Below are 27663 nucleotides of genomic sequence, written 5' to 3'. Positions count from 1 at the left end.
GGTCCATGTCCCCATCCAGGACATCTGTAGAGCGGCCACCTGGTCTTCTGTCCACACCTTCGCTTCCCACTACGCGTTGGTGCAGCAATCCAGAGACGATGCAGCCTTCGGCTCCGCAGTCTTACACTCTGCCACGTCTCACTCCGACCCCACCGCCTAGGTAAGGCTTGGGAATCACCTACATGGAATGCATAGGAGCAATCACTCGAAGAAGAAAAGACGGTTACTCACCGTAGTAACTGTTGTCCTTCGAGATGTGTTGCTCCTATCCATTCCAGACCCGCCCTCCTTCCCCACTGTCGGAGTAGCCGGCAAGAAGGAACTGAGGAGCGGCCGGGCCGGCTGGGGTATATATCCAGCGCCATAGCGGCGCCACTCCAGGGGGCGCCCAGCCGGCCCGCCGGAGTTGCTAGGGTAAAAATGTTCCGAAGAGCCGGGCACGCGCGGCGCGCACCTACATGGAATGGATTGGAGCAACACATCTCGAAGAACAACAGTTACTACAGTGAGTAACCGTCTTTTCTTCTTCGAGTGATTGCTCATATGCATTCCAGTTAGGTGTGTGCGCGCCGCGTACACGTTCGTCGGAAGATTTTTACCCTAGCAACACTCGGTGGGTTGGCTGGGCGCCCCGTGGAGTGGCATTGCTATGGCGCAAGATATATACCCCTGCCAACCCATCCGCCCCTCAGTTCCTTCTTACCGCCCGTGTCGGTCGTTGGAACAGTGGAGCGCGGCTTAGCTGACCTCCACTTCCCTAGCTACTCGTAGTTCTCTCGTTAATTCTCTTGTATATAGTTTAGATTTATATAGTTGTAGTTAACTTTATTCGTTTGTACTATAGTTAGTGTATATAGTTCACAGGGGTTCGGGGATTATCCCCTTCCCCGCACCCGGTGCCTGGGCCTATGCCCAGTTCACCGAGTTTTCAAAGCTCGGCCTGCCACAAGCCGATGCCGACAAGAGATCCCCACGACTCCTGTCTTAAGTGCCTCAGGGAATCTCACCTAACAGATAAGTGCCGCATTTGTAAGGCCTTTAAGCCGAGAACGAAGGGGGAGCAGGACTTTTGTCCCAAGCAGCTCCTGAGAGAGGCAGGTCTTACTCCTCAGCCCTCTGCACCGAGTGCTGGTCAGGCTTCAAGAAGCGCTCCCTCGGCATCAGATCGCCGGTACCGCCAAGGCCTCTTGGCACCGGCCGTCGCCGGCACCAACATCCGTTCGGCACCGATCCCTCTCCCCGAAGGTGAAGAGGCACAAGACTCCTGCGTCAGAGCCGCCTGCTCCGCAGCCCGAGCGCTATACCAAGTCGGACCACCCGGCACCGATACCTGCCGTGGCACCAACAATATCGGCACCATCAATTCCCGCCACGCAAGAGCCGTCGACTCCGGTGCCTGAAAGCTCCCCGGTGCGAGCCGTGGTTGAGCTCACTATTAAGCTGCGTCAGAGCCGCCTGCTCCGCAGCCCGAGCGCTATACCAAGTTGGACCGCCCGGCCCCAATACCTGCCGAGGCACCGACAATATCGGCACCGTTGATCCTGGCCACGCAAGAGCCGTCGACTCCGGTGCCTGACAGCTCCCCGGTGCGAGCCGTGGTCGAGCTCACTATTAAGCTGTGTGAGAGCCGCCTGCTCCGCAGCCCGAGCGCTATACCAAGTCGGACTGTCCGGCCCCGATACCTGCCGTGGCACCGACAATACCGGCATCGTCGACCCCAGCCACGCAAGAGCCGTCGAGTCCGGTGCCTGAAAGCTCCCCGGCGTGAGCTGTGGTCGAGCTCACTATTCCCTCCACACCGGAGACAGTTTCCACGGCGAGGGAGCTGATTGCAAAGACAGCGCCTGTGCTGCCTCAACCCCCGGCACCGCCAGTGCGGGTTATATAGTCGATCGGCAAGCCTGCCTTGATCAGACCACCCTCCGTCGGCACCGCAGAGCGGCACCATTCACGATCATGGTCCCGCAGACGTTCTCGGTCCCGTCACCGATCGAGGTCCCGACGCCGCTCACAGTCTCGGCACCGTTCTCCATTTCGGTACCAGTAGTACTCGCGGCACCGGTCAGCATCCCGTTCGCCGGCCTGGTACACTCAGCACCGATCCAGCTCCCGGCACCGCTCCAGGCACCGGGACTCCCGTAGCCACTCCCGACATCGAGCCTCGCGATCTCGGTTGACCGCCCGGCACCGCTCCGGTGGCAGGTCCCGTTTTCGGTACCGGTATGCCTCCCGGTACCAATCCCCGGTGCCGCGTCGAGCATCGTCAGTTAGAGAGGGAGACTCTACCAAGGGCTTTTCAGCTCCTCCAGGGCCATCCAGCCATGCATCAGTGTCGTCCCGCGCGGACACTTCATATGCGCAGTGCTCTGTTTCCGATGTGCCCTCCAGAGTCTTCCTGGAGACCTATCAGTGGTCATTCTGGACACCTTGGGCGTACTACCACGCCAGAGGCGTACCTGTGATCCCATCTCACTCTGTTCTGTCGGAGCACTGGGTGCCAGAGGCGACAATTAGCCGTCCCCCTCCGACTGGTACAGAGCAAGCCCCGGTTCAGCCACCGGGCTTCCAGATCCCACCGGATCAGGAGGTCGTCCAGGAGCGCGAGCCCACACAGGACCCGCTTGTCCCTGGCCTTTCTTCTTCCTCCTCCCCAGATGAGGCGGGGGCAGGAACATACTCCTCGGGCCCTCCTCTAATCGAAATGCAAGTACATGGTATCCTCCAGGGGGTACGAGTACCTATATGTACATCTCCCCCTGCTCCCTTGTCATCAATGGGACGGAACGCCATGGCCAGCAGGCACCAGCCCCTAAATCCAAGGAGGCTAGGCAAATGGTCTTACTGGGCCGTAAGATGTACTCGGCGGGGGCCCTGCAACTTCGTGTAGCAAACCAGCAAGCCCTGCTTAGCCGCTACTATGGGTGGCGGTGGGCAAATTTACAGAGTCGGTTCTTCAGAACGCCCATCAAGAGTTTGATGCCCTCCTGGAGCAAAAGAAGAAGCTGGCGAGAGCTTCCCTCCAGGCCTCGTTGGATGCAGCTGACTCCGCTGCCACGACTCTGGCCTCGGGTATTGCCATGAGGCGCATTTCATGGCTCCAGTTATCGAGCCTTCCCTCACAGCTGCTGCACACTATACAGGACTTGCCCTTCAATGGCAAAGGCCTGTTCTCTGAAAAAACTGGCCCTAGGCTGCAAAGCCTAAAGGGCAGCAGGGTCACTTTGCGCTCTCTCTCGGCATGCACACGCCGGTGCTTCAGCGCCGACCTTTCCGTCCCCAGCCTCACCGCTCTTACCCTGTGCCTAGACAAAGACAGGACTTTGCCAGCGGGCGTGGCTTACGCGGTCGTAGGCGTCAATCAGGACCCCAAAGGAGCCAAAATTAGGGTCCTTCTAACCACCAATGGGGCAAAAGCCTACCCATCCTCGTCCCTCTTAGGGACCCCTCTCACGAGCAATTCCTCTTGCAAGAGGTGCGGACGCTCCTCTTCATCGGAGCTATAGAGGAGGTACCTAAGGACGAAAAGGGCAAAGGGTTCTACTCTCATTAATTCCTAATCCCCTAGGCGAAGGGAGGTCTCAGACCTATCCTAGACCTGCGGGAACTCAACAAATTCATGATACAGCTAAGTTCCGCATGGTACCCATGGGGACAGTCATCCCATCCTTGGATCCCAGAGACTGGTATGCCGCCCTCGATATGAAGGGCGCGTATTTTCACGTCGCCATTTCTCCTCCACACAGAAGGTACCCCCGGTTTGGGGCCTACCGTCATAATTTCCAGTTTTACGGCCCTCCCGGTTGGCCTCTATACAGCCCAAGTGTATTCAAAGTGCATGGCTGTAGTCGCTGCCTCTCTTCACCACCATCGGATACACGTTCTCCATATCTAGACAATTGGCTCATTCGAGGGACCACCGGGCCCAAGTTACCAGTCATGTGGGCATCGACACGAACCTATTCCTGTGTCTAGGCCTGATGATCAATAGAAAAATCCACTCTGATTCCCACACAGGGAATAGAATTCATTGGGGCCATCCTGGACTCCAGTCTCGCCAGAGCCTGCTTACCTCAGCCTCGGTTTCAGGCGATGGTAACAATTGTACAAGGTCTACGGACCTTCCCGACAACTTTGGCTCGCACTTACCTAGGTTTCCTGAGTCACATGGCTGTCTGCACGTTTGTAACCAAACATGCCAGGCTTGGCCTCAGTCCACTTCAATCGTGGCTCACCTTGGTGTACCACCCGGGCAGAGATAGCATACTCATGGTCGTCTCGTTCCCCCCGAGCATCCTAGGCTCCCTCGACCGGGAGTCGACGCCCTCCCTGGTGTATCCAGGGATGCTGTTCCATTCACCCCTCGGGGTCCCTCATGACAGACACCCCATCTCTCGGCTGGGTGCTCACCTGGATCAGTTTCGCACTCACGGCCTTCGGTCGGCTCAAGAGCTGGCCTTCACATCAATGTCCGAGAGCTGAGAGCAGTCTGCCTTGTATACCAGGCGTTTCAGCTGGAGGATCGCCTCAGCAGATCCTTCCTGTCTCACAAGTGGTCGTTTCCTCCAGACATTATCCATTCCGTTTTCCGGAAGTGGGACTTTCCCCGCATAGCCCTCTTCGCTCTCGCGAGAACAAAAAGAGAGAGAAGTTCTCCTCATTCCAAGGCCTCTCCCCGGGCTCAATCTTGGAGGTTTTTTCTGATGCCGTGGATGAGCCATCTGCTGTACGCTTTTCCACCATTCCCGGTTGGTTCACAGGGTCCTGCTAAAACTCTGCAGGGACAGAGCGCACCTGATCATGATCGCTCCAGCATAACTCAGGCAGCACTGGTACACCAGGTTGCTACACCTGTCGGTAGCCAACCCTATTCCCCTGCCTCTTTGCCCAGACCCCATAACGCGGGATCACGGCAAGCTTCACCACCCAGACTTGTAATCCCTGCACCTCACAGCATGCCTGCTGCGTGGCTAAACCGATCCGAGTTACGTTGTTCTGCCTCGGTTCTACAGGATTCTCCTGGGTGGTAGGAAATCTTCCACTCGGTTAACGTATCTGGCCAAGTGGAAGCGTTTCTCCTGCTGCTACGAAATGCACAATGTTTCTCCCGCCGAGGTCCCGATCCATTCCATCTTGGACTACCTCTGGTCTCTCAAACAGCAGCGCCTGGCGCAGTCATCATTAAGGGTACTCTTGGCAGCCATCTCTACCTTCCACCCAGCGGAGAGTGGCCGCTCCATATTCTTACACCTTGTGGTTTCTAGGTTCCTCAAGGGCTTGGAGTGTTTATACTCACCCCAGTTGGCCCCCGCCAAAACCTGGGTCTTCAACCTGGTTCTAACCAGTTTTATGACTGCCCCATTCGAGCCACTGACAACATGCTCACTGATATACCTGTCCTGGAAAACAGTTTTCCTTGTAGCCTTTCCATTGGCCAGACGAGTCTCCGAGCTTCGGGCTCTCACGATGGACCCACGGTATACTGTGATCCTCAAGGACAAGGGCAGTTGTTACCACGTCCGCCCTTCCTCCCTAAGGTGCTGTCGGCCTCTCATATCAACCAGGATATCTTCCTTCCGGTCTTCTTTCCGAAGCCACACTCATCGCAAGGAGAGCAACAATTGCCCTCCCTAGACGTCCGTAGGGCGTCCGCAATCTATATCGAGCGGACAAAGCCCTTTCGTAACACCCCCAAATCTTCGTCGTACTGGCATACCGGACGAAGGGCATACCTGTCTCCTCCTAGAGGATTTCATCTTCAATGACGTCGTGCATCCGCACCTCCTGTGTTTTGGCCCATGTTCCATAGAGCCACCTTACTGCACATTCCACCAGGGCTCAGGCTTCTCTGCTGCCTTCCTGGCTCACATACCCTTTCAGGGGATGTGTCATGCAACTAACTGGTCCTCGGTCCACACCTTTGCCACATTGGTCCAGGAGTCCAGAGATGATGCAGCATTTGGCTCAGCAGTTTTGCATTCTGCAACATCTCACTCCGACCCCACCGCCTACGTAAGGCTTGGGAATCATCTAACTGGAATGCATATGAGCAATCACTCGAAGAAGAAAAGACGGTTACTCGCCGTTGTAACTGTTGTTCTTCGAGATGTGTTGCTCCTATCCATTCCAGACCCGCCCTCCTTCCCCACTGTCGGAGTAGCCGGCAAGAAGGAACTGAGGGGTGGATGGGTCGGCAGGGGTATATATCCGGCACCATAGCGGCGCCACTCCAGGGGACGCCCAGCCGACCCACCGAGTGCTGCTAGGGTAAAAATCTTCCGACAAACGTGCACGCTGCGCGCACACACCTAACTGGAATGGATATGAGCAACACATCTCGTCTTTTCTTAACACACAGGCTTCCCCTTTTCAGCCTGGGACCAGTTTCCTCAGCTGATGTCTTTGTCCTCCCAGCGTTCTTATTGCTTCTTGTGTAGGTGGGGGAGGAGAAAGGCCAAAGTATGATGCCACAATCCCCTATTTTAGCAGCTCCTGATGCTTTTTCCTCTGTCTTCCTTCTCTCCCAGCATGCAGCTTTGAAAATTCTCACCAACACCAACACCAAGAAGCCCTGTGAACGTAAACGCTCTTTAACACGTCGTGCTGTCCTACCCTCAGCTGTCTGGCGGGGCCCTGCATTGTCCTCAGCAGGTCAGTGACTGGGCACTTCCATCCCTCCTGATCAGCAATTCCAAATGCCCTCTCTGCCCTCTGAGGGGAGACGGCCCTGTGAGCTCATAGATCGGGCCTGGGACCTGGGTTCTGATCCTGGTTCTGACATTGCCCTTGGCAGTTCCATTGTTCTCAAAGAGGCCGGGGGTGGGGGATTCTTCATTGTTCTCCATGAGATGGGGGTGGGGATTCTCTATTGTTCTCAATGGGGCCAGGGTGGGAGGGTTCTCAGTGGGAGCTGGGCACACGTGATCATCTGACCCTTCCAATTCAGCTCTGATCCTCCCCATTCGGCTGGAGGCTCTTTGAGGCAGGGCCTGCAGCTGCCTGTGGAGGGACGTACCCAGCCTCCTGCGAGCACCACCCCAATACACAGGCTAATCACACAGTGCCAAGTGGTGGCATCACCTGGCTCCTTGCCTGGCTCTCAGTGACTCCAGCCCAGATACACTTGCTTCACACGGAGACCGACGGCTTTTCTAGCTCCAGACCCATGCGCTGCCCTGGGATCTGAGAGTCAAGCTGGGTGTTATGGAGGTGATCACATGGGGTCCTGCAATGTCTACTCGTGCTCGGTGGTTGCAGTAGAAACACACTGAGCCTCTCTAGGCCTCCATCTCCCAGCTGCTCAGTGCGGCTAATGATTTGACCTGCCTGGCTAGCGACTCTTTGTGCAGGGCTCTGGGAGCGCAACGTACCTTTAACGCTGCTCGGGGCAGAGCTGGGACTGAGCTCAGGACTCCCTGGCTCCTACCCACGCGCTGAGTCCACCAGTGTGTGCTGCATGTAGGACACCCCCAGCCCGACCCCTCCAGCCCCAGCCCTGCCAGCAGGGGTCAGTTCTCAGACCTCCCCGGGGCCACTTGCAGCCCCCGAAATGTCTCCAAACATCAAGACTTTGCAGGTGCAAACACACGTGAATCATCGTCTGGGTTTGCCCCCAAACCAGGGTGGGGCTCCCTCAACCCCCCTTTGTATCTTTTCTAGACATGATCCCTGGGGCAGCACATGTGGACAGCGCAGCAGGGACCCCAGTGAGCAATGCCCGGCCCGTGCCAGAACCCGGCACCCAGGAGGAGCCAGCGCCACGTCCGTACTTCCCAGAGACGTGGCTGTGGGACCTGGTGCCTGTGGGGTGAGTGAGGAGCTGTCACAGACCGTCCCTGCAGAGTGGCCTCCAGGCCAGACCCTCGAAGGCAGCAGCTCCCAGAGGCGGTGCACTGGCTGGGGGAGGGCTGGCTGCCCGCGTGGGGCTGGTTCCTGCGCCCTGTTGCCAGCGGAGAGGGACCCAGCACAGCAACAGGGAATAACAAGCCTCCGGGGCCGTGGGATTTGTCTCTTTACAGATGTAACGAACCCGCAGAGCGGGGAGGGGTCTGGGAGCCCGGGCAGCACCCTGACCCTGCGTCTTGCCAGCAGAGGGGTGTTCGCACCAGCCCCTCCCCTGCCATTCCCAGGATCCCGTCAGGTCGACAGGGGAGTTTATCATCCCGACCCCATTGCCCTTCGTGGGGTTTCCATTCCCACGTGGTGCCCAGGAGCTCCTACGCTGAGAACATGGGAGGGGTTTGAACCCCCAGGAGGGGGGCATTGAGGGTGGCACATGGGGTGGGAGGGGCAGGGGATCCTGAGCAGGGGGAATTGAGGCTGACCCCAGGAATAGCCCCTGACAGGGAGACGTGTTCGTCTGCGGAAGGGGGGATCCCCATCCCGTGGGACATTGAGCCCAGCACGGAGAGCACTGGGGCAGGGCAGGATCCTGCGCTAGCTGGCGTGGGGCAGAGGAGGGGAGGAGATGGGGGCACTGACAGCTCTTCCCCTCTCTGCTGTCTGGGATTGACCTGTTTCTGGCCCCAGCCCAGCGGAGGGTTGGGCAGGGACGTCTCCGGTGGCCGTGCTCGTGGGCGCTTCCCAGGGGGCGGCTGCGTGTCTGATGCTCTGTTTGTGTCCGTCCCGGCCCAGCGAGGGGGGCTCCAGGGACGTCCCAGTCTCGGTGCCCGACACCATCACGGAGTGGAAAGCTGGGATGTTCTGCACAGCGGAGCTGGGCTTTGGGCTCTCGCCCATGGCCACCTTCACGGCCTTCAAACCCTTCTTTGTGGAGCTGGCCTTGCCGTACTCCGTGATCCGGGGAGAGGCCTTCGCCCTAAAGGCCACCGTCTTCAACTACCTGCGGCAGTGCATCAAGGTGAGCGCCGCCCGGGGCTGGGCTGCGGGGGCTGCTGGGGCCGGTGACCTGGGGCTGGGGGGCTGGGCAGCGGTGAAGGCCGGCGAGTGGCACCGGCAGTCACTGGCTGTGGCCCTGTGACCACTGGGGTCAGCACATCGCGGTGAGGGGGCCTGAGCCCCAGAGGGGTCACGTCTCGGCTGGAGCTGGCGCGTGTGAGCGCGTCCCCCACAGCCCTAAGGGGGCTCTCGTGTTGGGCCCCACAGGTGCGGGTGACGCTGGCAGAGTCTGCGCAGTTCCAGGTGCAGGCGGGCGAGGACGGTGCCTTCACCAGCTGCCTCTGTGCAGACGAAAGGAAAACCTTCCAGTGGGAGGTGACGGCGAGCAGCCTGGGTAAGGGGCGCTGGGGGCGCTGTGCCGGAGGGGAGGGGCAGGGAAGGGGTGGGGGGCTCTGCACAGTGGGGGGCAGAGAAGGGTCGCTCAGGGCTTGGTGCCACATGGAGTTGCCCAAACACTTCAATTTAAACACACTGGATTAGATAAAACAATCAAACACGTTCATTAACCACAAAGAGACAGAGATTTTAAGTGAGTGCAAGGAATGGGGCATAACAGTCAGAAACGGTTACAAGAAAAATAAAGAGAAGACGTTGACTATGACCTGCCTTAACAAACTACATCCGATTCAAGCAAAGTTTCTCCCCGCTCGCTTCCCAGTCTCACTGACCGAGTCTGTAGGTCAGGACCCCTCTGCCGTCCCGCTGGCTGCGATGTCACGTTCTGAGGTTCCCCCCGAACGCAGCTGTCAGGGATGTCAGCAGGGAGGGGGCAGGTTCTGGGTGGCCATTCGCTGTTCCCACACAAGGGCTAAGGCAGAGAAACCCATTACACTCCCCTCATCACTCCCCTCCGTCCTTCCCTTCCCCACTTTCCTTCTCTCTCTTTTCTCCCCCAGTCTCTCACTCTCCATTTACTCTGCTTTTCTCTCCCTTCTTCACTACTCTCCCCCTTCCCCTCCCCCTTCCACTATTCTCCCCCCTTGGACCCGGGCTCCTCTCTGCCTCGGGCAGGGGCGTTGGTCTGTGTAATGGGGGCGTCTCCCGCCTTGCTCTGCAGGGGAGGTGAACTTCACCGTCAGCGCCGAGGCTCTGCGCACCGAGGAGCTGTGCGGCACAGAGCTGGCCGTGGTGCCGGCCCAGGGGCGAGTGGACACTGTGATAAAGCCCCTGCTGGTCCAGGTCAGTGTCTGTCGGGCCCTCTGGGCAGAGCGGAGGGAGATCCGGGGCCTGGGTCTCACCCCCTGGTGGCCATGGGCTGAGTCTGCACTTGTGATTGTTCTTTGTCCTGCCACAGAAAGTAACGTCCCAGCACCGCACCGTCCACATCCTGGACCCCGACCTGCACTGCCCCGTCACACAGCCCCATCCCAGCGAGATCAGGGAGCTGGCGGGAGAGTCCTGGGGCAGACAGAGATGGGGGTTACCCCAAGGGGGGTGGCTGAGTGTGAGACACGGGAGGGCTCGAGTGGGCTGAGAGTGACACACGGGAGGGCTCGAGGGGGCGGAGGGAACGAGCAGAGGGAAGCTCTGCACTGAAGAGGAAGAAGCCGCGAGATCTGCTGGGCTGGGAACAGTTTCCCCGGGGAAGAGACGGGAGCCCCATCGCTGGGGCGCTGAGAGCTGGATGTGCCCGAGCCCCACAGTATTCTTGCCAGCAAGTTAAAGAAGTCTGGGCTGGATGAATGGACGGTAAGGTGGATAGAAAACTGGCTAGATGGTCGGGCTCAACGGGTAGTGATCAATGGTTCCATGTCTAGTTGGCAGCCGGTATCAAGTGGAGTGCCCCAAGGGTCGGTGCTGGGGCCGGTTTTGTTCAATATCTTCATTAACGATCTGGAGGATGGTGTGGACTGCACCCTTAGCAAGTTTGCAGATGACACTAAACTGGGAGGAGTGGTTGATACGCTGGAGGGTAGGGATAGGATACAGAGGGACCTAGACAAATTAGAGGATTGGGCCAAAAGAAATATGATGAGGTTCAACAAGGACAAGTGCAGAGTCCTGCACTTAGGACGGAAGAATCCCATGCACTGCTACAGACTAGGGACCGAATGGCTGGGTAGCAGTTCTGCAGAAAAGGACCTAGGGGTTACGGTGGACGAAAAGCTGAATATGAGTCAACAGTGTGCCCTTGTTGCCAAGAAGGCTAATGGCATTTTGGGTTATATAAGTAGGGGCATTTCCAGCAGATCGAGGGATGTGATCATTCCCCTCTACTCAGCACTGGTGAGGCCTCATTTGGAGTACTGTGTCCAGTTTTGGGCCCCACACTACAAGAAGGATGTGGATAAATTGGAGAGAGTCCAACGGAGGGCAACAAAAATGATTAGGGGGCTGGAGCACATGACTTATGAGGAGAGGCTGAGGGAACTGGGATTGTTTAGTCTGCAGAAGAGAAGAATGAGGGGGGATTTGATAGTTGCTTTCAACTACCTGAAAGGGGGTTCCAAAGAGGATGGATCTAGACTGTTCTCAGTGGTAGAAGATGACAGTGTGGTGGAGTAGGGACTGTCTATGTGGGGGATGGGAGAGCAGGGAGGATGGGAGAGCAGGGAGGATTTTAGGTGAGAGGCAGGTATGCAGACTGTAACATGAGCTAGGCCTGGGGGAGGGGAGGTGACCCCTCGGCCCAGGAGCTGGACAAAAGAAAAGGAGCTGAGTGGAGAGGGTGGAGTCAGTCTTTGGTTTTGGGACCGGGGTGGTGGGTTTGCAGGGGAACCTGTGCTGGAATCCAGACACCCTGAACCCCCAGAGAGGCCAGACTGAGGGGTCCTGGCTCTGAACATGAGCTCTGCTGTATCCTGTGTTCCTGTTGTCCATTAAACCTTCTGTTTTACTGGCTGGCTGAGAGTCACTGTGGGTCCCAGGAAGAGGGGTGCAGGGCCGGACTCCCCCACACTCCGTGACAGACAGAATAAGGAGTAATGGTCTCAAGTTGCAGAGGGGGAGGTTTAGGTTGGACATTAGGAAAAACTTTTTCACTAGTAGGGTGGTGAAGCACTGGAATGGGTTACCTAGGGAGGTGGTGGAATCTCCTTCCTTAGAGGTTTTTAAGGTCAGGCTAGACAAAGCCCTGGCTGGGATGATTTAGTTGGGTTTGGTCCTGCTTTGAGCAGGGGGTTGGACTAGATACCTCCTGAGGTCCCTTCCAACCCTGAGATTCTATGATTCTCTGATTCTGCCCTGGCTAGCGGCACTGGCTGACCCAGCAGGCCCTGTCAGGCTGTGACGTGAACGGTCCCTTCTCCTGACCTTCTGTCTGATGCTCCTTCCCCACAGCCGGGGGGGATCCTGGAGGAGAAGGTGCACAGCTCCCTGCTCTGCCAGGAAGGTAGGTTCCCAGCGCCTGTGCGGGGCTCAGTGGGTGTCACTAACGCGGGGAGTCTCTTGGCTGCGGCACGTCAGTGATGGCTGAGCCGCTGGATGGCCCAGCTAGGGGCACAGGAGCCACCAGGCCGGACCGGACCAGGGGGCATCCAGGCCAATGTCCTGCCTGGGACAGGGTCCAGGCCCAGCTGCTGGGGAAGATACACCCCCTAGTGGGCAGTTATGGAACCGTCTGCCACGGGCCGAAGGCTCGAGCACGTCCGGCTCCTGCTCCCGAGTCTCATTGGGCCCACAGGTGCTGACTCCGTGGGTGCTCCGGGGCTGGAGCACCCACGGGGAAAAACTGCTCCCACCAGCAGCTCCCTGCCCCAGCTCTCCTCTGCACCACCTCCACCTCCTCTCCTGAGCCTACTGCTGTCGCTCCGCTTCTCCCCCTCCCAGGCTTGCCACAAAACAGCTGTTTCGCGCAGCAAGCCTGGGAGGGAGGGGGGAGGAGGGGAAATGCGGTGCGCCCAGGGGAGGAGGTGAGGCTGGGGATTTGGGGAAGGGGTTGGAATGGGGGCAGGGAATGAGTGGACTTGGGGTGGGGCCGGGGGGGCGTGAGCATCCTTTGGCACCAGGTAAACTCAGCGCTTATGACCGGGCCCCTGTTCCGCCAGCTCCTCTCCCCTGCAGCCTGGCCCCCGTGTGCACGATGCTCCCTGCAGAGCTCGTCACACCGGCTCTCTGGGGCCAGGAGAGGGACTGAGTCCCACAGGCAGGTCCCCCCGCTGAGATCCCCCAGCCCTCGCCCCCAAGGGCACGTATGTGCCACGGCCGGGGGAGCTGGGACTGAGAGAGGGGCTGTGACTGGGCGAGAGCCCCGGACGGTGAGGAATGGAGGGATCTGATTGGCTGGAGGCAGGGGCAGGTTCCCAACAGGCCTTTAACGGTGTGTCTTTGCCTTCGTGTTATGCAGCCTCCGAAGAAATCTCCTTGCAGCTGCCTGCGAACGTCCTGGCGGGGTCCGAGCGGGCCCACGTGACTGTCCTGGGTAAGGAATTCCCCTGCCCCAGCCCTGCCAGGGCACGGTGCCCTTTGCCAGCCGGCCTGTCTGCAGCCCAGTGCTCTGATCAGAGAGGCCGGGGCATCACGGATGGAAAAGACCAATGAGGTCCTGCGGGTGTCTGGTTCCGGGGCAGGACTGGTCCCTGCAGTCTGTGCTCCAGGGCCTCGACCCCAGCGAGGGGCAATAGACTCATGCAGTGAAGCCATGAAGCTGTGCCAGGACATTGGCGTCTTGGCCATTCATCACCACGTATCCATGTAACCCCACCAGGCCTGAATCGAACCGGGGGCTCTGGGTCCCCATGTGCCAGGGCTCCACTGACGTGGTGTTAGGGATGGGGCAGCTGTTGTGCAGCTGGTAATTCTCTGCTCCCCTGACTCCCTTGGTGCCAGGAGACATAATAGGCACGGCTCTGCAGAACACAGCACATCTGCTGGCCATGCCCGAAGGCGATGGAGAGAAGAACATGGTCCGGTTCACTCACAACATCTACATCCAGCAGTGCCTGGAGAAGAGCGGGCAGCTGAGCCCAGAGATCAGAGACGAGGCCAAGGGATTCCTCCAGAGTGGTGAGTGTACTCCCACCCCTGCTCCCCCACGGCATGGTGGGGCCATGCGAGGGCCCTGTTCATGCCACCTCTGGGGCCTGGGTTCCAATCCAGCCCCAGATCAGGGCCCTGGCTGGCTCTGGGGGTCAGGGAATGAGATCCTTGGCCTTTCCTCTCTGGGGCGCCAGTCCCGAGGGCCAGGACATAAGGACTGTTTGACTCAGGGTTGAGGGAATGGGAGAGGAGCCCTTTCCCCTCTAGGGGGCGCTGGTTGGGATCCAGCCCCAGGTCGGGGCGCTGGAGAGTTTGGGGGGATCAGGGCCCTATTCAGCCTTAACTCCATCCCCCTATTCAAACCGACCCCTGGAATCTCTGAGTCTCAGCGCCGTGGGGGAGGGGAGGGCTAGTGGGCCCCATGGGGCGCAGGCTGGGGGTGGATTCTAGCCCCTGGGGGTGAGCGGATCCAGGACTCGCTGTCTCTCTCCCGTCCCCACAGGCTACCAGCGCGAGCTGCTCTATAAGCACAACGACGGCTCTTACAGCACCTCCAGGGAGAGCGACGCCAGGGGCAACACCTGGTGAGGGGCCGCATGGCACGGGCGAGTCAGGGCTCTGGGTGGGCAGGGCCTACTGGGCTGCAGCCTGACCCCCAGCCCCACTGCTATTCCAGTCCTGCTCCCCACACAGCTCTGCCCCTTGTACTCACTCCAAACCCCCACTCCGTTCCCGTTCTGGGCTCCTCTGACAGCTCTGCTCACCCCCACAATGGTGACCCCCAGCCCCGTCCCCCACGCACCTCCCTCGTGGCCCACAGCATCTCCTGCAGCGTGTCCCTCTCACGGGGTCTCTCCCTGCCCAGGCTGACGGCCTTCGTTCTCAAGTCCTTTGGCCAGGCCAGGCCCTACATCTCCATCGACGAGAAGCACGTAGAGGACGCCCTAAGGTGGCTGCAGAGCCGCCAGCTGTTGAGCGGCTGCTTCTGCAGTGTGGCGAACCTGCAGGTGGGAGCCTGGGGGCACAGGCTGATGGGATGGGGGAGGAGGGGACAAGCTGGGGAAGGGGGTGGGGGCCCCTCAGGGCAGCTGGTTGTTGTGACCCGTTTTGGGTTGGGGGATTCCCCTGGGTTTTTAGCAACGGCTGAAAGGCTGGAACGGCCGGGGCAGCGGGTTATTGCACCGAACGAGGGAGCAGCCCTGGCCTAGCGCCCCCTGGCTCCTGCACAGCCCGGTCTCGCCGCGGGCACCGAGCAAACCCCGCACTCATTGCTTGGCATGGAGAGCCTGCGGGGCAGGGCTCAGCCCAGCCCTGAAGTCATGTGACTCCCACAACTCCCCACGCGGCTCAGTCAGAAGGGCTGTCGCGGTGCATCATGGGAGATGTAGTCTGAAGGAGCCAGAGTCCATGGGGGAGTGGGGGCATGAGGCCAGTCCAGCTGAATGTTGAACTGGTTCGCAGTGCAAGGTTTCGGTTCAGGTCTCCAACCCAAGAGGCTGTGATTTGGGCCCTGCCGCCCCACAGCAGAATGTTGCGTTTTCATTTTCCCAACGGAAATTTAAATGTTTCAGCAAAAGTAACATTTTCCCACAGAGTTTTGGTTTTGTGGAAATGCATCGTCTGTCGAGAAATCATTTCAGCAGGAAATTCCCACCCAGCTCAAGTCACAGCCCAATTCCTGCCACTGCCTTGGAGTTTGCAGGGAGCCGGGACACTATGGGAGGGGCCGGGGCTGTACCCGGCCGTTTGGGAGCGAGAAGGAGACAAATCTTAGGCAAAGTCCAGATTCCCGCATGGGGGGACTATTTAATAAGCAGGAAGTTGCCCAGTGAGGGGCAAATCCCTCAGCCTCTGCAGAAACGGCCCCTGGTCTTCACAGGAAAACTGGCAAATGTCAGTTCAAACCAACTTCCCAACCTCTGGTTCCAGGGGGGCTCAGGTAGGGTTTTATGCTGGGAGCCCAGTGCAGCCATGGCCATGGAGCTGCTACCGCCTCTCCTGAACTAGCCTGTGGAACTCACTGCCACTGTGTGGCTTCCTTGGGTTCTACAACTGGGGGCAGCTGCTTGGGACCCAGATGGGTCTGACAGGACCCAGCAGGAGGCAGGACCCAAACCCAGCCACTCGGAGCACTGGAGCCAGGTCTTCCCAGGCCCAATGGCCCTGTCCTGGGCAGCGTCTCACCTGCTCCTGGCAACGTGCCCCGCAGCTCAGTCTGAGCCGGCTCCCGGTGTCTCCATCCCCCTCAGGGCGGCATGGTGGATGAGCTCTCTGTCTCGGCTTACGTCACGGCGGCGCTGCTGGAGCTGGGGCAGCCGCTTACGGTGAGGCGAAGCCCAGATGTCCCAGGGGAGGGGCCGGCAGGGTGTGGGGGGATCAGGGTGCTGTGGGGGCAGTGGAGAGGCAGGTTGGTGGGGGGAGGGGAAGTTGCCAGGTCACTGGGGGATTGGTACCGAGGCAGGGGTCAGGGTGCTGTGGAGAATTGGGCTGGGGTGAGAGTCGGAGGAAGATTAAGCAGCTTGGGGAGGGGCTGTGATGTTTCGGTGTCCAGCGCTCGGGGGAGGGGGTCTGGCGAGCCTTGGGGGGTGCAGGGTGCGGGTGGCGGTGGGGGGGAGATGGGTTGCGGGAGGTGACGACAGGCTGGTGGGAGGGGGTGTTAGGGCCCCATGGGGTGGGTACCGGGGGACACACCCAGGCGCGGGGCGTCTCCTCTGGCCGGCTCAGCCTGACGGGGAGTCTGTTCGGTGTCTCCCCCGTCCCAGGACCCGACGGTGACCAGGGCCCTCCAGTGCCTCCGGGAGTCGAGCACCAGTGACCTCTACACGCAGGCGCTGCTGGCCTACGCCTTCGGGCTGGCGGGGAGCACTGAGCTGCGGGACGCCCTCCTGCAGCGCCTGGCCCAGCACAGCGTCAGCGCCGGTACCGGCAGCACCTCGCTCTAGTGCTCCCCTCGCTGCCGGCCTCTGGGCCCAGGGCAGGGCCAGCTGCCCCCCACGGCCCTGCCCACCCAGGGGCCCCCTGCCCCGGGGCCTCCTCAGCCTGGCAGGGAGCTGGGTCTCCGTGGCCCAGTCAGTCCGTGGTCTCTGCTGAGGCTGCCAGCGAGGGGCCGACGCGCCGGGCTCTGTCGTGGGGACACTTCTCCCCTCAGAGCTGGAGTGAGATCGTCCCGCCATTTCCCAGGGCCCAGCGCACGGAGCGAAGGGGGGCGAGGCTGGGTCGCTGCCAGCCTGGGGGGATCGGAGCTGAGAGCCTAGAGGGGCACAGCCCCATGTCCCAACCCAGCCCTCTAAAGCGCCCGGGGCCAGGAGCGTGACGGGTCCAGTGGGCTCCGAGCCCTGGGGCAGGGCCTTGCGTAGGCAGCTCCCAGGGGAACGGGCCGTAACCGAGCCCTGGGGAAATGCCGCAGGATCCCAGCCCCCATCCTGTGTTGGGGACATCCCAGCAGGGGAGTCCCTGCCTGAGGCTTCTTGGCTTGGCCTGGCTAATACTGGGAGGGGAACAGGATGCCCTGGGCTGGTGGCCGGCTAGGCCCTGTCGTCTCTGGGAGAGGGGGTTGTACAAGGAATGAAGTCTCTGGGTGCCCCCTTATCTGCACCATGTGCCCCCCCATGGACCCAAGGGTGGCTGTCCGCCCCCAGCTCCAGTTTCCAGTGTGGAAAAATTGGAGACAATCCAGGTGAAGGGCAACAAAAATGATTAGGGGGCTGGGGCACATGACTTATGAGGAGAGGCTGAGGGAACTGGGATTGTTTAGTCTGCAGAAGAGAAGAATGAGGGGGGATTTGATAGCAGACTTCAACTACCTGAAGGGGGGTTCCAAAGAGGATGGATCTAGACTGTTCGCAGTGGTACCAGATGTCAGAACAAGGAGCAATGGTCTCAAGTTGTACTGGCGGGGGTCTAGGTTGGATATTAGGAAAAACTTTTTCACTAGGAGGGTGGTGAAGCACTGGAATGGGTTCCCTAGGGAGGTGGTGGAATTTCCTTCCTTAGAGGTTTTGAAGGTCAGGCTTGACAAAGCCCTGGCTGGGATGATTTAGTTGGGAATTGGTCCTGCTTTGAGCAGGGGGTTGGACTAGAAACCTCCTGATGTCTCTTCCAACCATGATATTCTGTGATTCTATCATTTCCCCAGCCTTTCCTTGCAGATGCCCTTGAGTTTGTGCCACTCCCAGCCCAGCCCAGCCCCGGTGTGAGCGATGCAGCCTGAGGCCAGCTCCCCATAGGGCAGGAGATCCCATGTGAGGCCTGAGGCCCACTGTGGGTGCGGCTGGGGACGCAGGAGGTGGCGCTGCCCCGTGTCGTTGCTGAGCTGAAGGAGCCCTCGGCGTGAGGCCAGGGGGCGCTGGGAGTCCCAGGTTGAGTCCGTCATACTTGTCATGAACATGCCGCAGTGATCTCTGTGCGTCTCCTCGGCCCCATTCGAGCTCAGACTGAGCTGTGCTGGGAGCTGAGGCCTGGCGCGTTCGGTTCCTGCCGGGTCCTGGGAAAACGTCCCCCCACAGAGAGGAGCCACCTGCATGGTCTGGGCGGCTCTGTCATGTCTTAGCTGAGGTGAAAAGTCCCTTCTCTCCGAGCCCCGGCGCAGCGACTGCAGCTGGTCTGTGCCTGCGAGTTGAGTGTGTCGCGTCCTGCCCCACCCCGAGGTGGGTAAGAAGTTCTGGGAGCAGCACGTGGCTCCTGCCTGGCTCCAGCACGAGGGGCCACCAGGCACTGGGGTGAAACAGCCCTCGGGTTACAGGACCTGTCTCCGAGGTCACAAAGACCCCGTGGAGGGGGTGTTTCCCAGGCGTCAACTCTGTCCTTGCCCTTCACCTGGGTCATGCTCCCCTCCTGACCCAGCCCCGGGGGGCCCCGCAGGGTCTCAGGGGCTCTCTGCCCCCCTCTAGCAGTGGTGGCTCGAGGCATAAGCAGACTAAGCAATCGCTTAGGGCCCCAAGCAGCTCATGGAGTCCCCAGTTTGGTATTACCCCCAAAACCTGTTCATCTAATGTAAGTGGCCAGTTTACCAGGGTGTCGGTTTGGGGTGGGGGTGGGGGTTGGGACTGTGATGGGTTGGACCCTCCTTCTGGGATAGCACCTGGTGTACTGGGATTTCAGTGAGCCTCTCCTGCTCTGCCAGCCTGGGTTCCCTCTCCGTGCGTTGCTGAATTAGGCTCTCCGGCCTCTTGCAGCACACTCACAGGTAGGGCCACACCCTGCTGCAGCCACACACTGAAGTCAGCTCTGTGCGAGAGGGCTCCCCCAGCACTCACGTGCACACCCCTTTGGGAGATAAACCCAGGATAATACTGTCTTGCGCCGTATAGAAAAGTCTGCACAGCACAAGCTCATAAAAATCCGCCCTCTTCCTCAATGTAAAGAGATGTGCCTGACTTCCTGTCCCCTCTCCCCAGTTAGAAAGTTACAAACTGCGTTAGATTATAAACAAGAAATAAGTTTATTAACTACAAAAAGGTGAATTGGAGGGGAATAGAAGAGAGAACAGCCAGAACAAAGCAGATTGCTGAGCAAATAAAACAAAGTACGCAAGCTAAGCTCAATGTACTTAAGAAACAGGTTACAAAAAAGTCCCAGGTAATATTTAGTAACAGGTGACAAGACCACCTGACCTAGCAGTGTCACAGTCACAGCCCTGGACGCTTCCCAGGAGGGAGAGAGATTAGTATCCGCATGGTCTTGTTGTTCCTTCCTGACGGCCCATCAAATCTGATGGCCTGTCCTGGTGGGTGTCTGCCCAATACACCCCCACTTGTAATGGTTACATAGTCCGTGTGCCTAACTGTAGATACAGAGATGATACATGCATGCGAATTGGATAATCGCATTCAGTAAATCAGAACCTTTCCAATGAAAGCTCACATGAGCCATCTTCCGTAACGTGTATCTCAGTGACGTCATATTCATCTCATAAGCATATTATCATAAAGAATAGGGAGTGCAACGTCCCAGAGCTAGTTCTTGGTTTGTGGATATAATGCAGCTAATATTTGTAATGGGCTGGTGGGTGGGTGGGAGGAATATTCCCGTTAGGGCCCCCTTGGGTTAGCACCACCTTTGCCCCCGAGCGGCCGCACCACATAGGTTTAGGGGTCACTTGCAGCCAGTGAGCCACCGGGGCTGAGCAGCTGAGGCTCAGGGGTTTTGAGTCAGAGATCAAGGGTTCAGTCCCTGCTGATGACCCACCCAGGGGTGTTGGGTAGCCCTGCTATGTGCTGTGAATCACCTGCTGTGTCCTGCCCCAGAGGTGGCTGCATTCAGTGGGGGGCAGGCATCCCTGCATTCAGTGGGGCCCCTTTGGAAGGCAAACAGGTGACCCACTGTGTTGTAACTGCAGCCGTGGGGCTGCCCTTCCCTCGGCCCCTCTCCTAGGGGGACAGTTGTACTGGCAGGGGAAGCCCAGCTCCTACGGGAACGAGGCCCCATCGGCGGAGGCAATGACGGCTTACATGCTCCTGTCCTATCTCTCCCTGCCCAACGTGTCTGCTGCCGACATGACAACCGCTGCCCAGATCGTCCGCTGGCTCAGCAAGCAGCAGAACCTCTACAGGGGCTTCGCCTCCACGCAGGTAACACCCCTGCCCTCGGGCAAACCAGCGCTGGGGCCTGGTGGAGGAAGGGTCTGTGATGAACTGGGAATGTTCTTAGTGTTCTTTGAATGCTGAGGGAGGAGTGTTGGCCTGGGAAGGCTGCAGGGGAGTTTTGCTGGGACTGGCTGCATTGGGGATGGGAGACTGTCCTTGAGGGAGGCTACCTGAGCATGTAACATGAGATCCCAGGAGGAGGGTTGGAGGCCAGGGAACAACCTCTGCCCGGGAAACTGGACTGGTTGGGGAGGAGCTGGGGGGAGGCTGAGTGAGAGGCTGGAGGGAGTTTCAGTTTGGAGCTGTCTGGGAAAATGGAGGGGAGCCCGGATGGGGCTCTGACCTCCCAACGGGGCTCTGGCCTCCCTGGAGCCCCCCAAGAGGGACCTAACTGAGGGATTCTGTTGTCTGTACCTGCAAGGCCTGTCTTGGACTGTGTTCCTGTCGTCTAAATAAACCTGTTTTACTGGCTGGCTGAGAGTCCTGGTGAATTGCAGGAAGTTGGGGGTGCCGGGCCCGGTCTCCCTCACACTCTGTGACAGGGGCCAGAAGCCCCCCAGGGGCTGCATCTCCACATCTGAGCCGGGGCCCTTCCTGGGAGAGGGAGTCCTGGGTGCAGAGCCCCCTGCCCTCAGGGGCTGGGAGCCGGGGTCCCGGTGTCAGCGCCCCGGCGGGTCCTGATCCTGCTGCAGTGAGTCTGAGCCGGGCTCCTCTCCCCAGAGCGTGACAGCAGCTCGGTGACTCTCCTCCCCAGGACACGGTGGTGGCCCTGCAGGCCCTGGCCAAATACGCAGCCCTGACGTACAGCGCGAGCGGGGCTGTGTCGGTGACGGTGAGCTCCCAGGCCGGGGCCCGGCAGCAATTCCACGTGGACAACGCCAACCGGCTGGTGCTGCAGCGAGCGGCCCTGCAGGAGATCCCCGGGCAGTACACGGTGCGGACCAGCGGCAAGGGCTGTGTCTTTGTGCAGGTGAGTGCAGGAGCCCCTGGGGCCCAGCCGGCCCAGCGGTGACTGGCTGTGCCCTTGCCCTGCCCCACGGCGCCTGGCTCTGGGCCCAGGCTCTGATCTGCGGTGGCGGAGGCAGCAGGCTCTGCCCCAATCTCTTGCTTGTCTCCCAGCTGATCCTGCGCTACAACGTGCCGCCCCCAAAGAGCGCCACAACCTTTGACCTGCGGGTGGAGACGGAGCCGAAGGAGTGCACCGAGAACGCCACATCCCGCTTCAGCCTCGTGCTGCACGCTCGGTACGAGCCCCAGCCCCCAACCCCCGCTGGGTCCGAGCGCCCGGGGGCAGGGGCAGGCCCCAGGCAGCGGGGAAATGGCCGAGGCAGAGCCGCCCCACTGCAGGAATCGATCGCCGGGGGAACCATCCCCCACAGGGCTCGGGGCAGAGGCAGGGGCCTCTTGGAATGTGCCAGGGGCTAAAGGGCTGGTCCCGGGGCTGATCTAATGGACAGTCGGCTCCCAAGCAGCTCCTGGGGCCGGGCCCCTTGCTGGGGAGCTCAGGGCTGGCCGGGGGCTAGCGGGGCTCACAGCCCAGAGCAGGCAGAGGCATTAGAGATGCCTGCAGGGCCGAGAGGACGGGAGGCCTCCCCTCCCCCTCCACCCCCCTGGGGTCTGTATCCAGGGCAAACCCCGACCTCAGCCCACGGCTCCCGTTGTAGGTACAGCGGTGAGCGCCCAGCCACCAACATGGCCATCATCGAGGCCAAGCTGCCGTCCGGCTACATCACCGTCCAGAGCTCCCTGCAGCAGGTGAGCTTCCCAGGGAGGAGAACAGGCCGGGCCCATCACACAGCATGAAACCACGGGGCTGATCCATGGGGGAGAGCCCAGACCCCCAGGAGAGCACAGATTGCAGCTCTGACCCCCAGGGGGACCTCCCTCTGCAGAGCCCTGCCCCCTTCCGTGGGGCACTGTGCAGCCATGGGTCTCCCATCCAGTCACTGAGCAGGTCCTGACCCTGCTTAGTTCCCCCTACAACACAACGCTCATGTCTGGACTCCCGCCCCTCCCCCAGCGGACACCCAGTGCTCAGGTGTGACTGGCATGGGGGGTGGCAGCCAGGCCCCTCAGCCACGGGGGCATTTGGTGCCCCATGTCCCAGCCCCCAGCAGAGCAGTGACTCCGGCCCCAGCCCCTCCGTTCCTGGCTCAGCCGTTTCCTCCCTCTGCCCCTAGCTGGAGAAGCAGCCTTTGGTGAAGAGGCTGGAGGTGCAGAAGGACCAGGTGACGCTCTATCTGGACCAGGTGAGTGCGGGCGGCTCGGGGCTCCAGGGGCCTGGTGTGAACAGGGAGGGCGTGTCCTGCCCTGGCTCCACCCCCATTACAGTTGCTCTCATGGGCTCTGTGTCACACGCAGGGCGAGGGGTCACTGAAATCTCCCCTGATTCCAAGTGTAACCCTTCTACCCCTCTGAGTTGGCAGCAACAAGAGCCGGGGTCAGTATCGAGGGGTTCCATTTCAATAACACAAGGCAAAACCGGCTCCAGCCCCCACCCAGTGACCTGGGACAATTATATACTACCCCCCCACCGGGCGCCTCTAGGAGGCAATAGTTCCCCTCTTGCAAACAGGGAGTCTGAGTGTAGCAAAATCCTTTTAATAACAGAAGGAAACAATGTGGCATCATATTGGGGAAACACCACAAACAGGATTCATAACATAAACCATGAGCAAAAGACCCACCAAGTTTGTTTGGCAGTGTCCTTTTCCCCTTAGGGTCTTAAGGCCAATCACCCCAAAGTCCAACAACCCAAAAGTCTCTGTCCCTGGTCAGTGCCACCCCAGAGTTCAAAAGTTTATCTGCAGAGTTTTACCCCCCCTAGCCTGGGTGGAAATGGGTGGGGGGGGCACACAGGGTGTTAATGGGCACCTTACGTGGTCCGAGGCCAACTGCCCCGCCTCTCCGTGGGGTTCTGCTGCAGCCTTCACCATGGATGGCTCCACTCCACCAGCCACCTGTGAGCCACTCCGGCCGTCCCCGCAAACTGCTCTGCTCACTCACTGCTCTGGTCCAACCGTCCTGCAAACTGCTCTGCTCTGCCAGCTGCTTAGCAATGTATCATCAGGCTCCCCCACTAGTTAACACAGCATTCAGCTCAGTAAGTTTAGTTCTTTTAGTGATTTCAGCTTGTAGTAGGGGACTTCCAGTGCTGCTGCACCATTGACCCAAAGTGAATTCAGTTCAGCAGCTTCTAGCTAGATTTCTAATAAAATCAAATTAGCTCTGCTATTCAACAATGAAGAGAAGAAACAGTACAGTTGGTGTTCCAGGCTCTCAAAAGGGGCCCATACCATCAGCTACACATACCAGTCCCCAGTATCTCTCAATTGACTGGTTTTTGGAACCCATGTTCCTTGTCTAGCGAGTGCTACTTAGTTGATGGTGAGACCCTCTGTCATAAAACCAGTTCATAGTCCCTCATTCACATAATCAGGGTAACAACACTTTATTCCTCCTGCCCCAATAACAGAGAAATTGGGGATCCCACAGCTGTCAAAGTGACCATTTTAGACTGTCGTGGGCTATGCTAGGCAGGGTGGGTGTGCCTATGCAAACAAGCTCAGCCCCTGAAATTCTTTTCCACACTCGCCATAATTCACCACCAAATGTCAGGGTAGAGCTCATCCTGACTCTGCTTCCACAAGTGACCCGTTTCCATAAAGGACGGGGAGATGGGACCAGACTCAGCCAAACCCCAGGGAGGGCCGTGAACGGAGTGACGGGGAGCTCAGGGTTGGGGAGGCTGGAGCTGGGCCCTGAGTGTGATGAAAGGGGGTCATATTTTGAAAGGGGGTGGAACAGGGATTTGGGGGGAGCATTTTCTCACTGCTCCAGGCCGCAGGGACAGAGGGAAGCGGCTGGGCCAGGCCGAGCCTCGGGGAGGAGGGGGTTTGAGGTGCCAGTGCAGACGTTCAGCCCAGGCGCTCGCTCTGTCGCTCTCTCAATAGCTGACGGAGGAAGCGGAAAGTTTCACCTTCTCCCTGGAGCAGGATTTCCCTGTGAAGAATCTCAGAGCAGCCCCAGTGAGACTGTACAATTACGAGACAAGTGAGTCCTGCCCAGGACCTTCCACCTTTACAGCTGCTCTCCTGGGCTCTGTGGCACAACCAGTGCCTGGTTTAGGGTGGTGCTATTGCAGTTCCCCTGCTCCCTGTGACCTGTGTCCATGGCGGATCTCGGCCCCCTGCTCGGGCCTGGGCACAGCACTTGGGCAGAGGCTGGCAGCCGACCCGCCGTGGGCCTGCGGGGGTCAAGCTGGAGACACCTGCTGGAAGCGTGTTCCCAGGTTCGATCTGTGGGGTCGCTCACCGCGAGGGACACGGGAGCCGTGTGCTCGTCGGGCTAGTGGGGAGGGTGCGGCTGGTGTAACGGGGGCCGTCCCAGCAGGAGCAGGCGAGTCCCGCCCCTTCAGGGCCCCCCACAGTTCCCTGCCATCCAGCTCCTCAGAGACCCCCAGAATCCTTTGTGCTGGACCAGGAGGTGACAGGACGGTTTCCCTGGGTGTTTTCAGGGGCGACTCAGTGGTGATTTTTGGGCCCGTCTGACTTACGTGGAGATGGGGGATGGGAGAGAGCGCACAGCCCCACTCAGACAGCTGGGGGCGACCTCCCACTGCCTTCTAGGGCTCAGACCTACAGCAGGGATCCCCTGGGGCTGGGGGAACAGACTCTGCCTGTGTGGGATTGGGGGAGGGGTTCTCATCCCCCCACTGGGTGTCTCCTCCATTCCTTACATCCCTTGCTGTTGCAGGTGAACACACAGAGGCTGAGTACAGCGCCCCCTGCAGCTCAGGTAGGTGTGATGCAGCCACACACAACTCCAGTCCCTACAGCTTTATGGGTGGGGGAGTCCATGGGCCGGAGAGGTCTGTGTGTGTTGTAGACGGCAAAGGAGGGGGAGATGGGAGCATGGAACCCACCAGGACCATGTGTGTGAGTGGGGGAGAGACCTCGAGGGGGAAGGGTCCATGTGGGGCACAAGGGAATCTGTCTTGAGGGCAGGGGGTGACTGAGCGGAGAGTCTTATTGGGGGTTTAGAGAGTTCTGGGGGGCCATGTCCACAGGTGTCTGCTGGGTGTTGGGGGGTGATTTTGATCCTGTCTCAGGGGATGTTTGTGTTTGTTTAAAGCCCCTGATGCCGACACGATGGAAAATTCCCACTGAAGCCCCCACCCCTGCTGGGCAGCCCCCTCCCCTCCCATCCCGAGAGCCCCGCACCGGCAGCCAGACACCCCAGGATCAGGGAGAGGGGGGCCATGGACAAGCCTCGTCTCAGCTGCTGCTTCTGGGACCCTCTGCCCTATTCCCTGGCCCTGGGCTGGAAGGAGGCTGCAGCCCCGCGGTCGAGACACGGACTCTTAGCGCCTTCTTCTGCCAACGCCCCCCAGCTCACTCTGGAAACATCCCACCTGCTCCTGTGACAAGTCACCCCAGAAATGAGGAGGATGGGGGGAGATTAGCGCAAAAATGAACGGACACTTTGGGCAGGGTCAGTTGCCCGGGTGCCCCTGCCGACAGCTCCCCCCACTGCAGACAGCTCCCCCCGTGCAGACAGCTCCCCACCCCCTGCAGACAGCTCCCCCCGCTGGGTCAGTGTCAGGGACCAGCCCACCTAGGACCAGCTGCTGGCCTGCTCCCTAACTGCACTGCTAGCCCAGATTGCAATGGACAGAGCACCCACGGCCCCTGCCTCGCTCACCCTCTAGAGCCTGGTCACATCCATTGTGTCAGCAGCACCTGGGGACCGCCCCCTCCTTTGCCCCCCCTGCGGTAGCTTTTGCAACCCTTTTCCTTTCACCCATGCAGCGAGTTAGTAGTTCTCAGCCTCAGCTGCCTGGTCCCAGAGAGCAACCCTTGCAGTCCCATCCCCCCCTTGCTACGGAAGTGGTTGCTCCGTTTGTCTCTAGCCCCACCGAGGGGCTTTTGGAAGCTATGGTTCACGCCAATTCACCTTTGCTGGGAGGATCCAGAAGCGAGGAGGATCCCAGAGAGAGTAAGGCCAGAATTTCCAGGCCAACATACCAACACGTGGCCAGATTTCTCAGCGGTCAGCATGCCAGGTGCAGGTGAGGGTCTGGGGCCTGCCGTGTGCAGATCTGTCCCCCAGCCAGGGGAGGAAGGCAAGGGGGTGAAGTCCAGGAATTTGGAGGCAAAGGGGATGTCGGGTCCTGGCTTGTCCCCAGCCCATGGAGGAGCCGCTGCCACGCCCAGCGTCTTTTTTCAGGCCATTTTATTTCCCAAACATGAGCAAAACCAACAAAACAAATCCTCAGCCCGCGCTCAGGGATTTCCTCCTTTGCCTCTCAGTCCCTCCTGCTTCAGGGCCTTTGGCAGGATTCTTCTGTACCCCTCTGAGAGCGCATCACCTCCCAGGGCGTTTCCCCCAGCACGTTCCCACTGCCTCCTGCTCCGTGAGCATCCCCTGTCCTTACTGCCAGCCTGGCTGGCCAGAGCCCCAGGTGCTGCCCCACTCTTGTGATTGGCCACACTGGGAGCCCCTGTTCTAGCAAGGGGAGCTGGACCTGCTTCATTTGCAGAGCCAGCTACCCCGGGACAGGGGAGCAGATGGGGAGGTAGCCACAGGGGGACAGAGGGAAGGAGTCTGAGCTTAGAGGAAGCAGTTGAGGGAAAGGAGCCAGAGGGGGGTGATTTTGAAGTTGAGAGTGAGAGACGGTGCCAAGGCCTGGGCGGTGTGTGCACCCCCACCCCGTTTGGGGAGCCCAGCTGCCTGCCCCGCCTCTTTAGCCCCAGGCCCTGTCCCCACTCTGCCCCTCCTGCGCTGTGGCAGGCCGGCACACCCCTCCCCCGGCGCGCTTCTGGGCTGCCTACAAACCCCCAGCCATGTTTCAGACACACGATTTCCTCATCCATGGACTACATGTAACTCAAATGGACCCCCCCTCCCCCCAGTCATGTCATTGTTTCTAGGTGTAGGATTACACCGGAGTCGCAGGAAGACACTGTCAGGTTCTTCTTTTTCACATCCCAGCACGTTTTGGCAAGAGTGAGCGAGTTCCTAGTAAAACTTAAAGCTGGAAAGTTTGTTTCACTGTTTGCTTCCCCCTCGCCATGTTGAATTCCAGGTGGGGTGGGAGGGCGCCACGGTGCTGGCGTGCAACCCGCCATTAGCGATACACGCTGCTAGCCTGCTCGTGTCGTTAAACCAGGAATCCCTCCCATTCGTGTATTAATAGCTACAGACATGGAGCCGAAACTTACCCGGCGCCGGGGCGAGTTCTACCTCTCCCATATCTGCTGCGGGT

General features: G+C 59.6%; 1 protein-coding gene across 1 annotated transcript in view; it reads left to right on the top strand.

The window, feature by feature from the left end:
* LOC123356422 (alpha-2-macroglobulin-like protein 1) overlaps positions 1–27439 on the top strand; it is a 79660-nt gene extending 52221 nt beyond the window's left edge. Inside the window, exons 6-25 of the mRNA XM_044999667.1 lie at positions 6525–6648; positions 7657–7804; positions 8632–8857; positions 9103–9229; positions 9953–10074; positions 12175–12226; positions 13181–13255; positions 13663–13839; positions 14315–14396; positions 14678–14819; positions 16062–16136; positions 16575–16731; positions 20185–20381; positions 21151–21366; positions 21516–21640; positions 22061–22151; positions 22577–22645; positions 24350–24449; positions 25152–25193; positions 25530–27439. Of these exons, the coding sequence (XP_044855602.1) occupies positions 6525–6648; positions 7657–7804; positions 8632–8857; positions 9103–9229; positions 9953–10074; positions 12175–12226; positions 13181–13255; positions 13663–13839; positions 14315–14396; positions 14678–14819; positions 16062–16136; positions 16575–16731; positions 20185–20381; positions 21151–21366; positions 21516–21640; positions 22061–22151; positions 22577–22645; positions 24350–24449; positions 25152–25193; positions 25530–25564 (2382 nt within the window). The 3' untranslated portion in view covers positions 25565–27439. The remainder of the gene's footprint in view (positions 1–6524; positions 6649–7656; positions 7805–8631; positions 8858–9102; positions 9230–9952; positions 10075–12174; positions 12227–13180; positions 13256–13662; positions 13840–14314; positions 14397–14677; positions 14820–16061; positions 16137–16574; positions 16732–20184; positions 20382–21150; positions 21367–21515; positions 21641–22060; positions 22152–22576; positions 22646–24349; positions 24450–25151; positions 25194–25529) is intronic.
* The last annotated feature ends 224 nt before the right edge of the window (positions 27440–27663 follow it).

This window comes from Mauremys mutica, chromosome 25, assembly GCF_020497125.1.
Source record: "Mauremys mutica isolate MM-2020 ecotype Southern chromosome 25, ASM2049712v1, whole genome shotgun sequence".
In the NCBI taxonomy this organism is placed as follows: domain Eukaryota; kingdom Metazoa; phylum Chordata; order Testudines; family Geoemydidae; genus Mauremys; species Mauremys mutica.
This window is presented reverse-complemented; position numbering and strand designations above follow the sequence as displayed.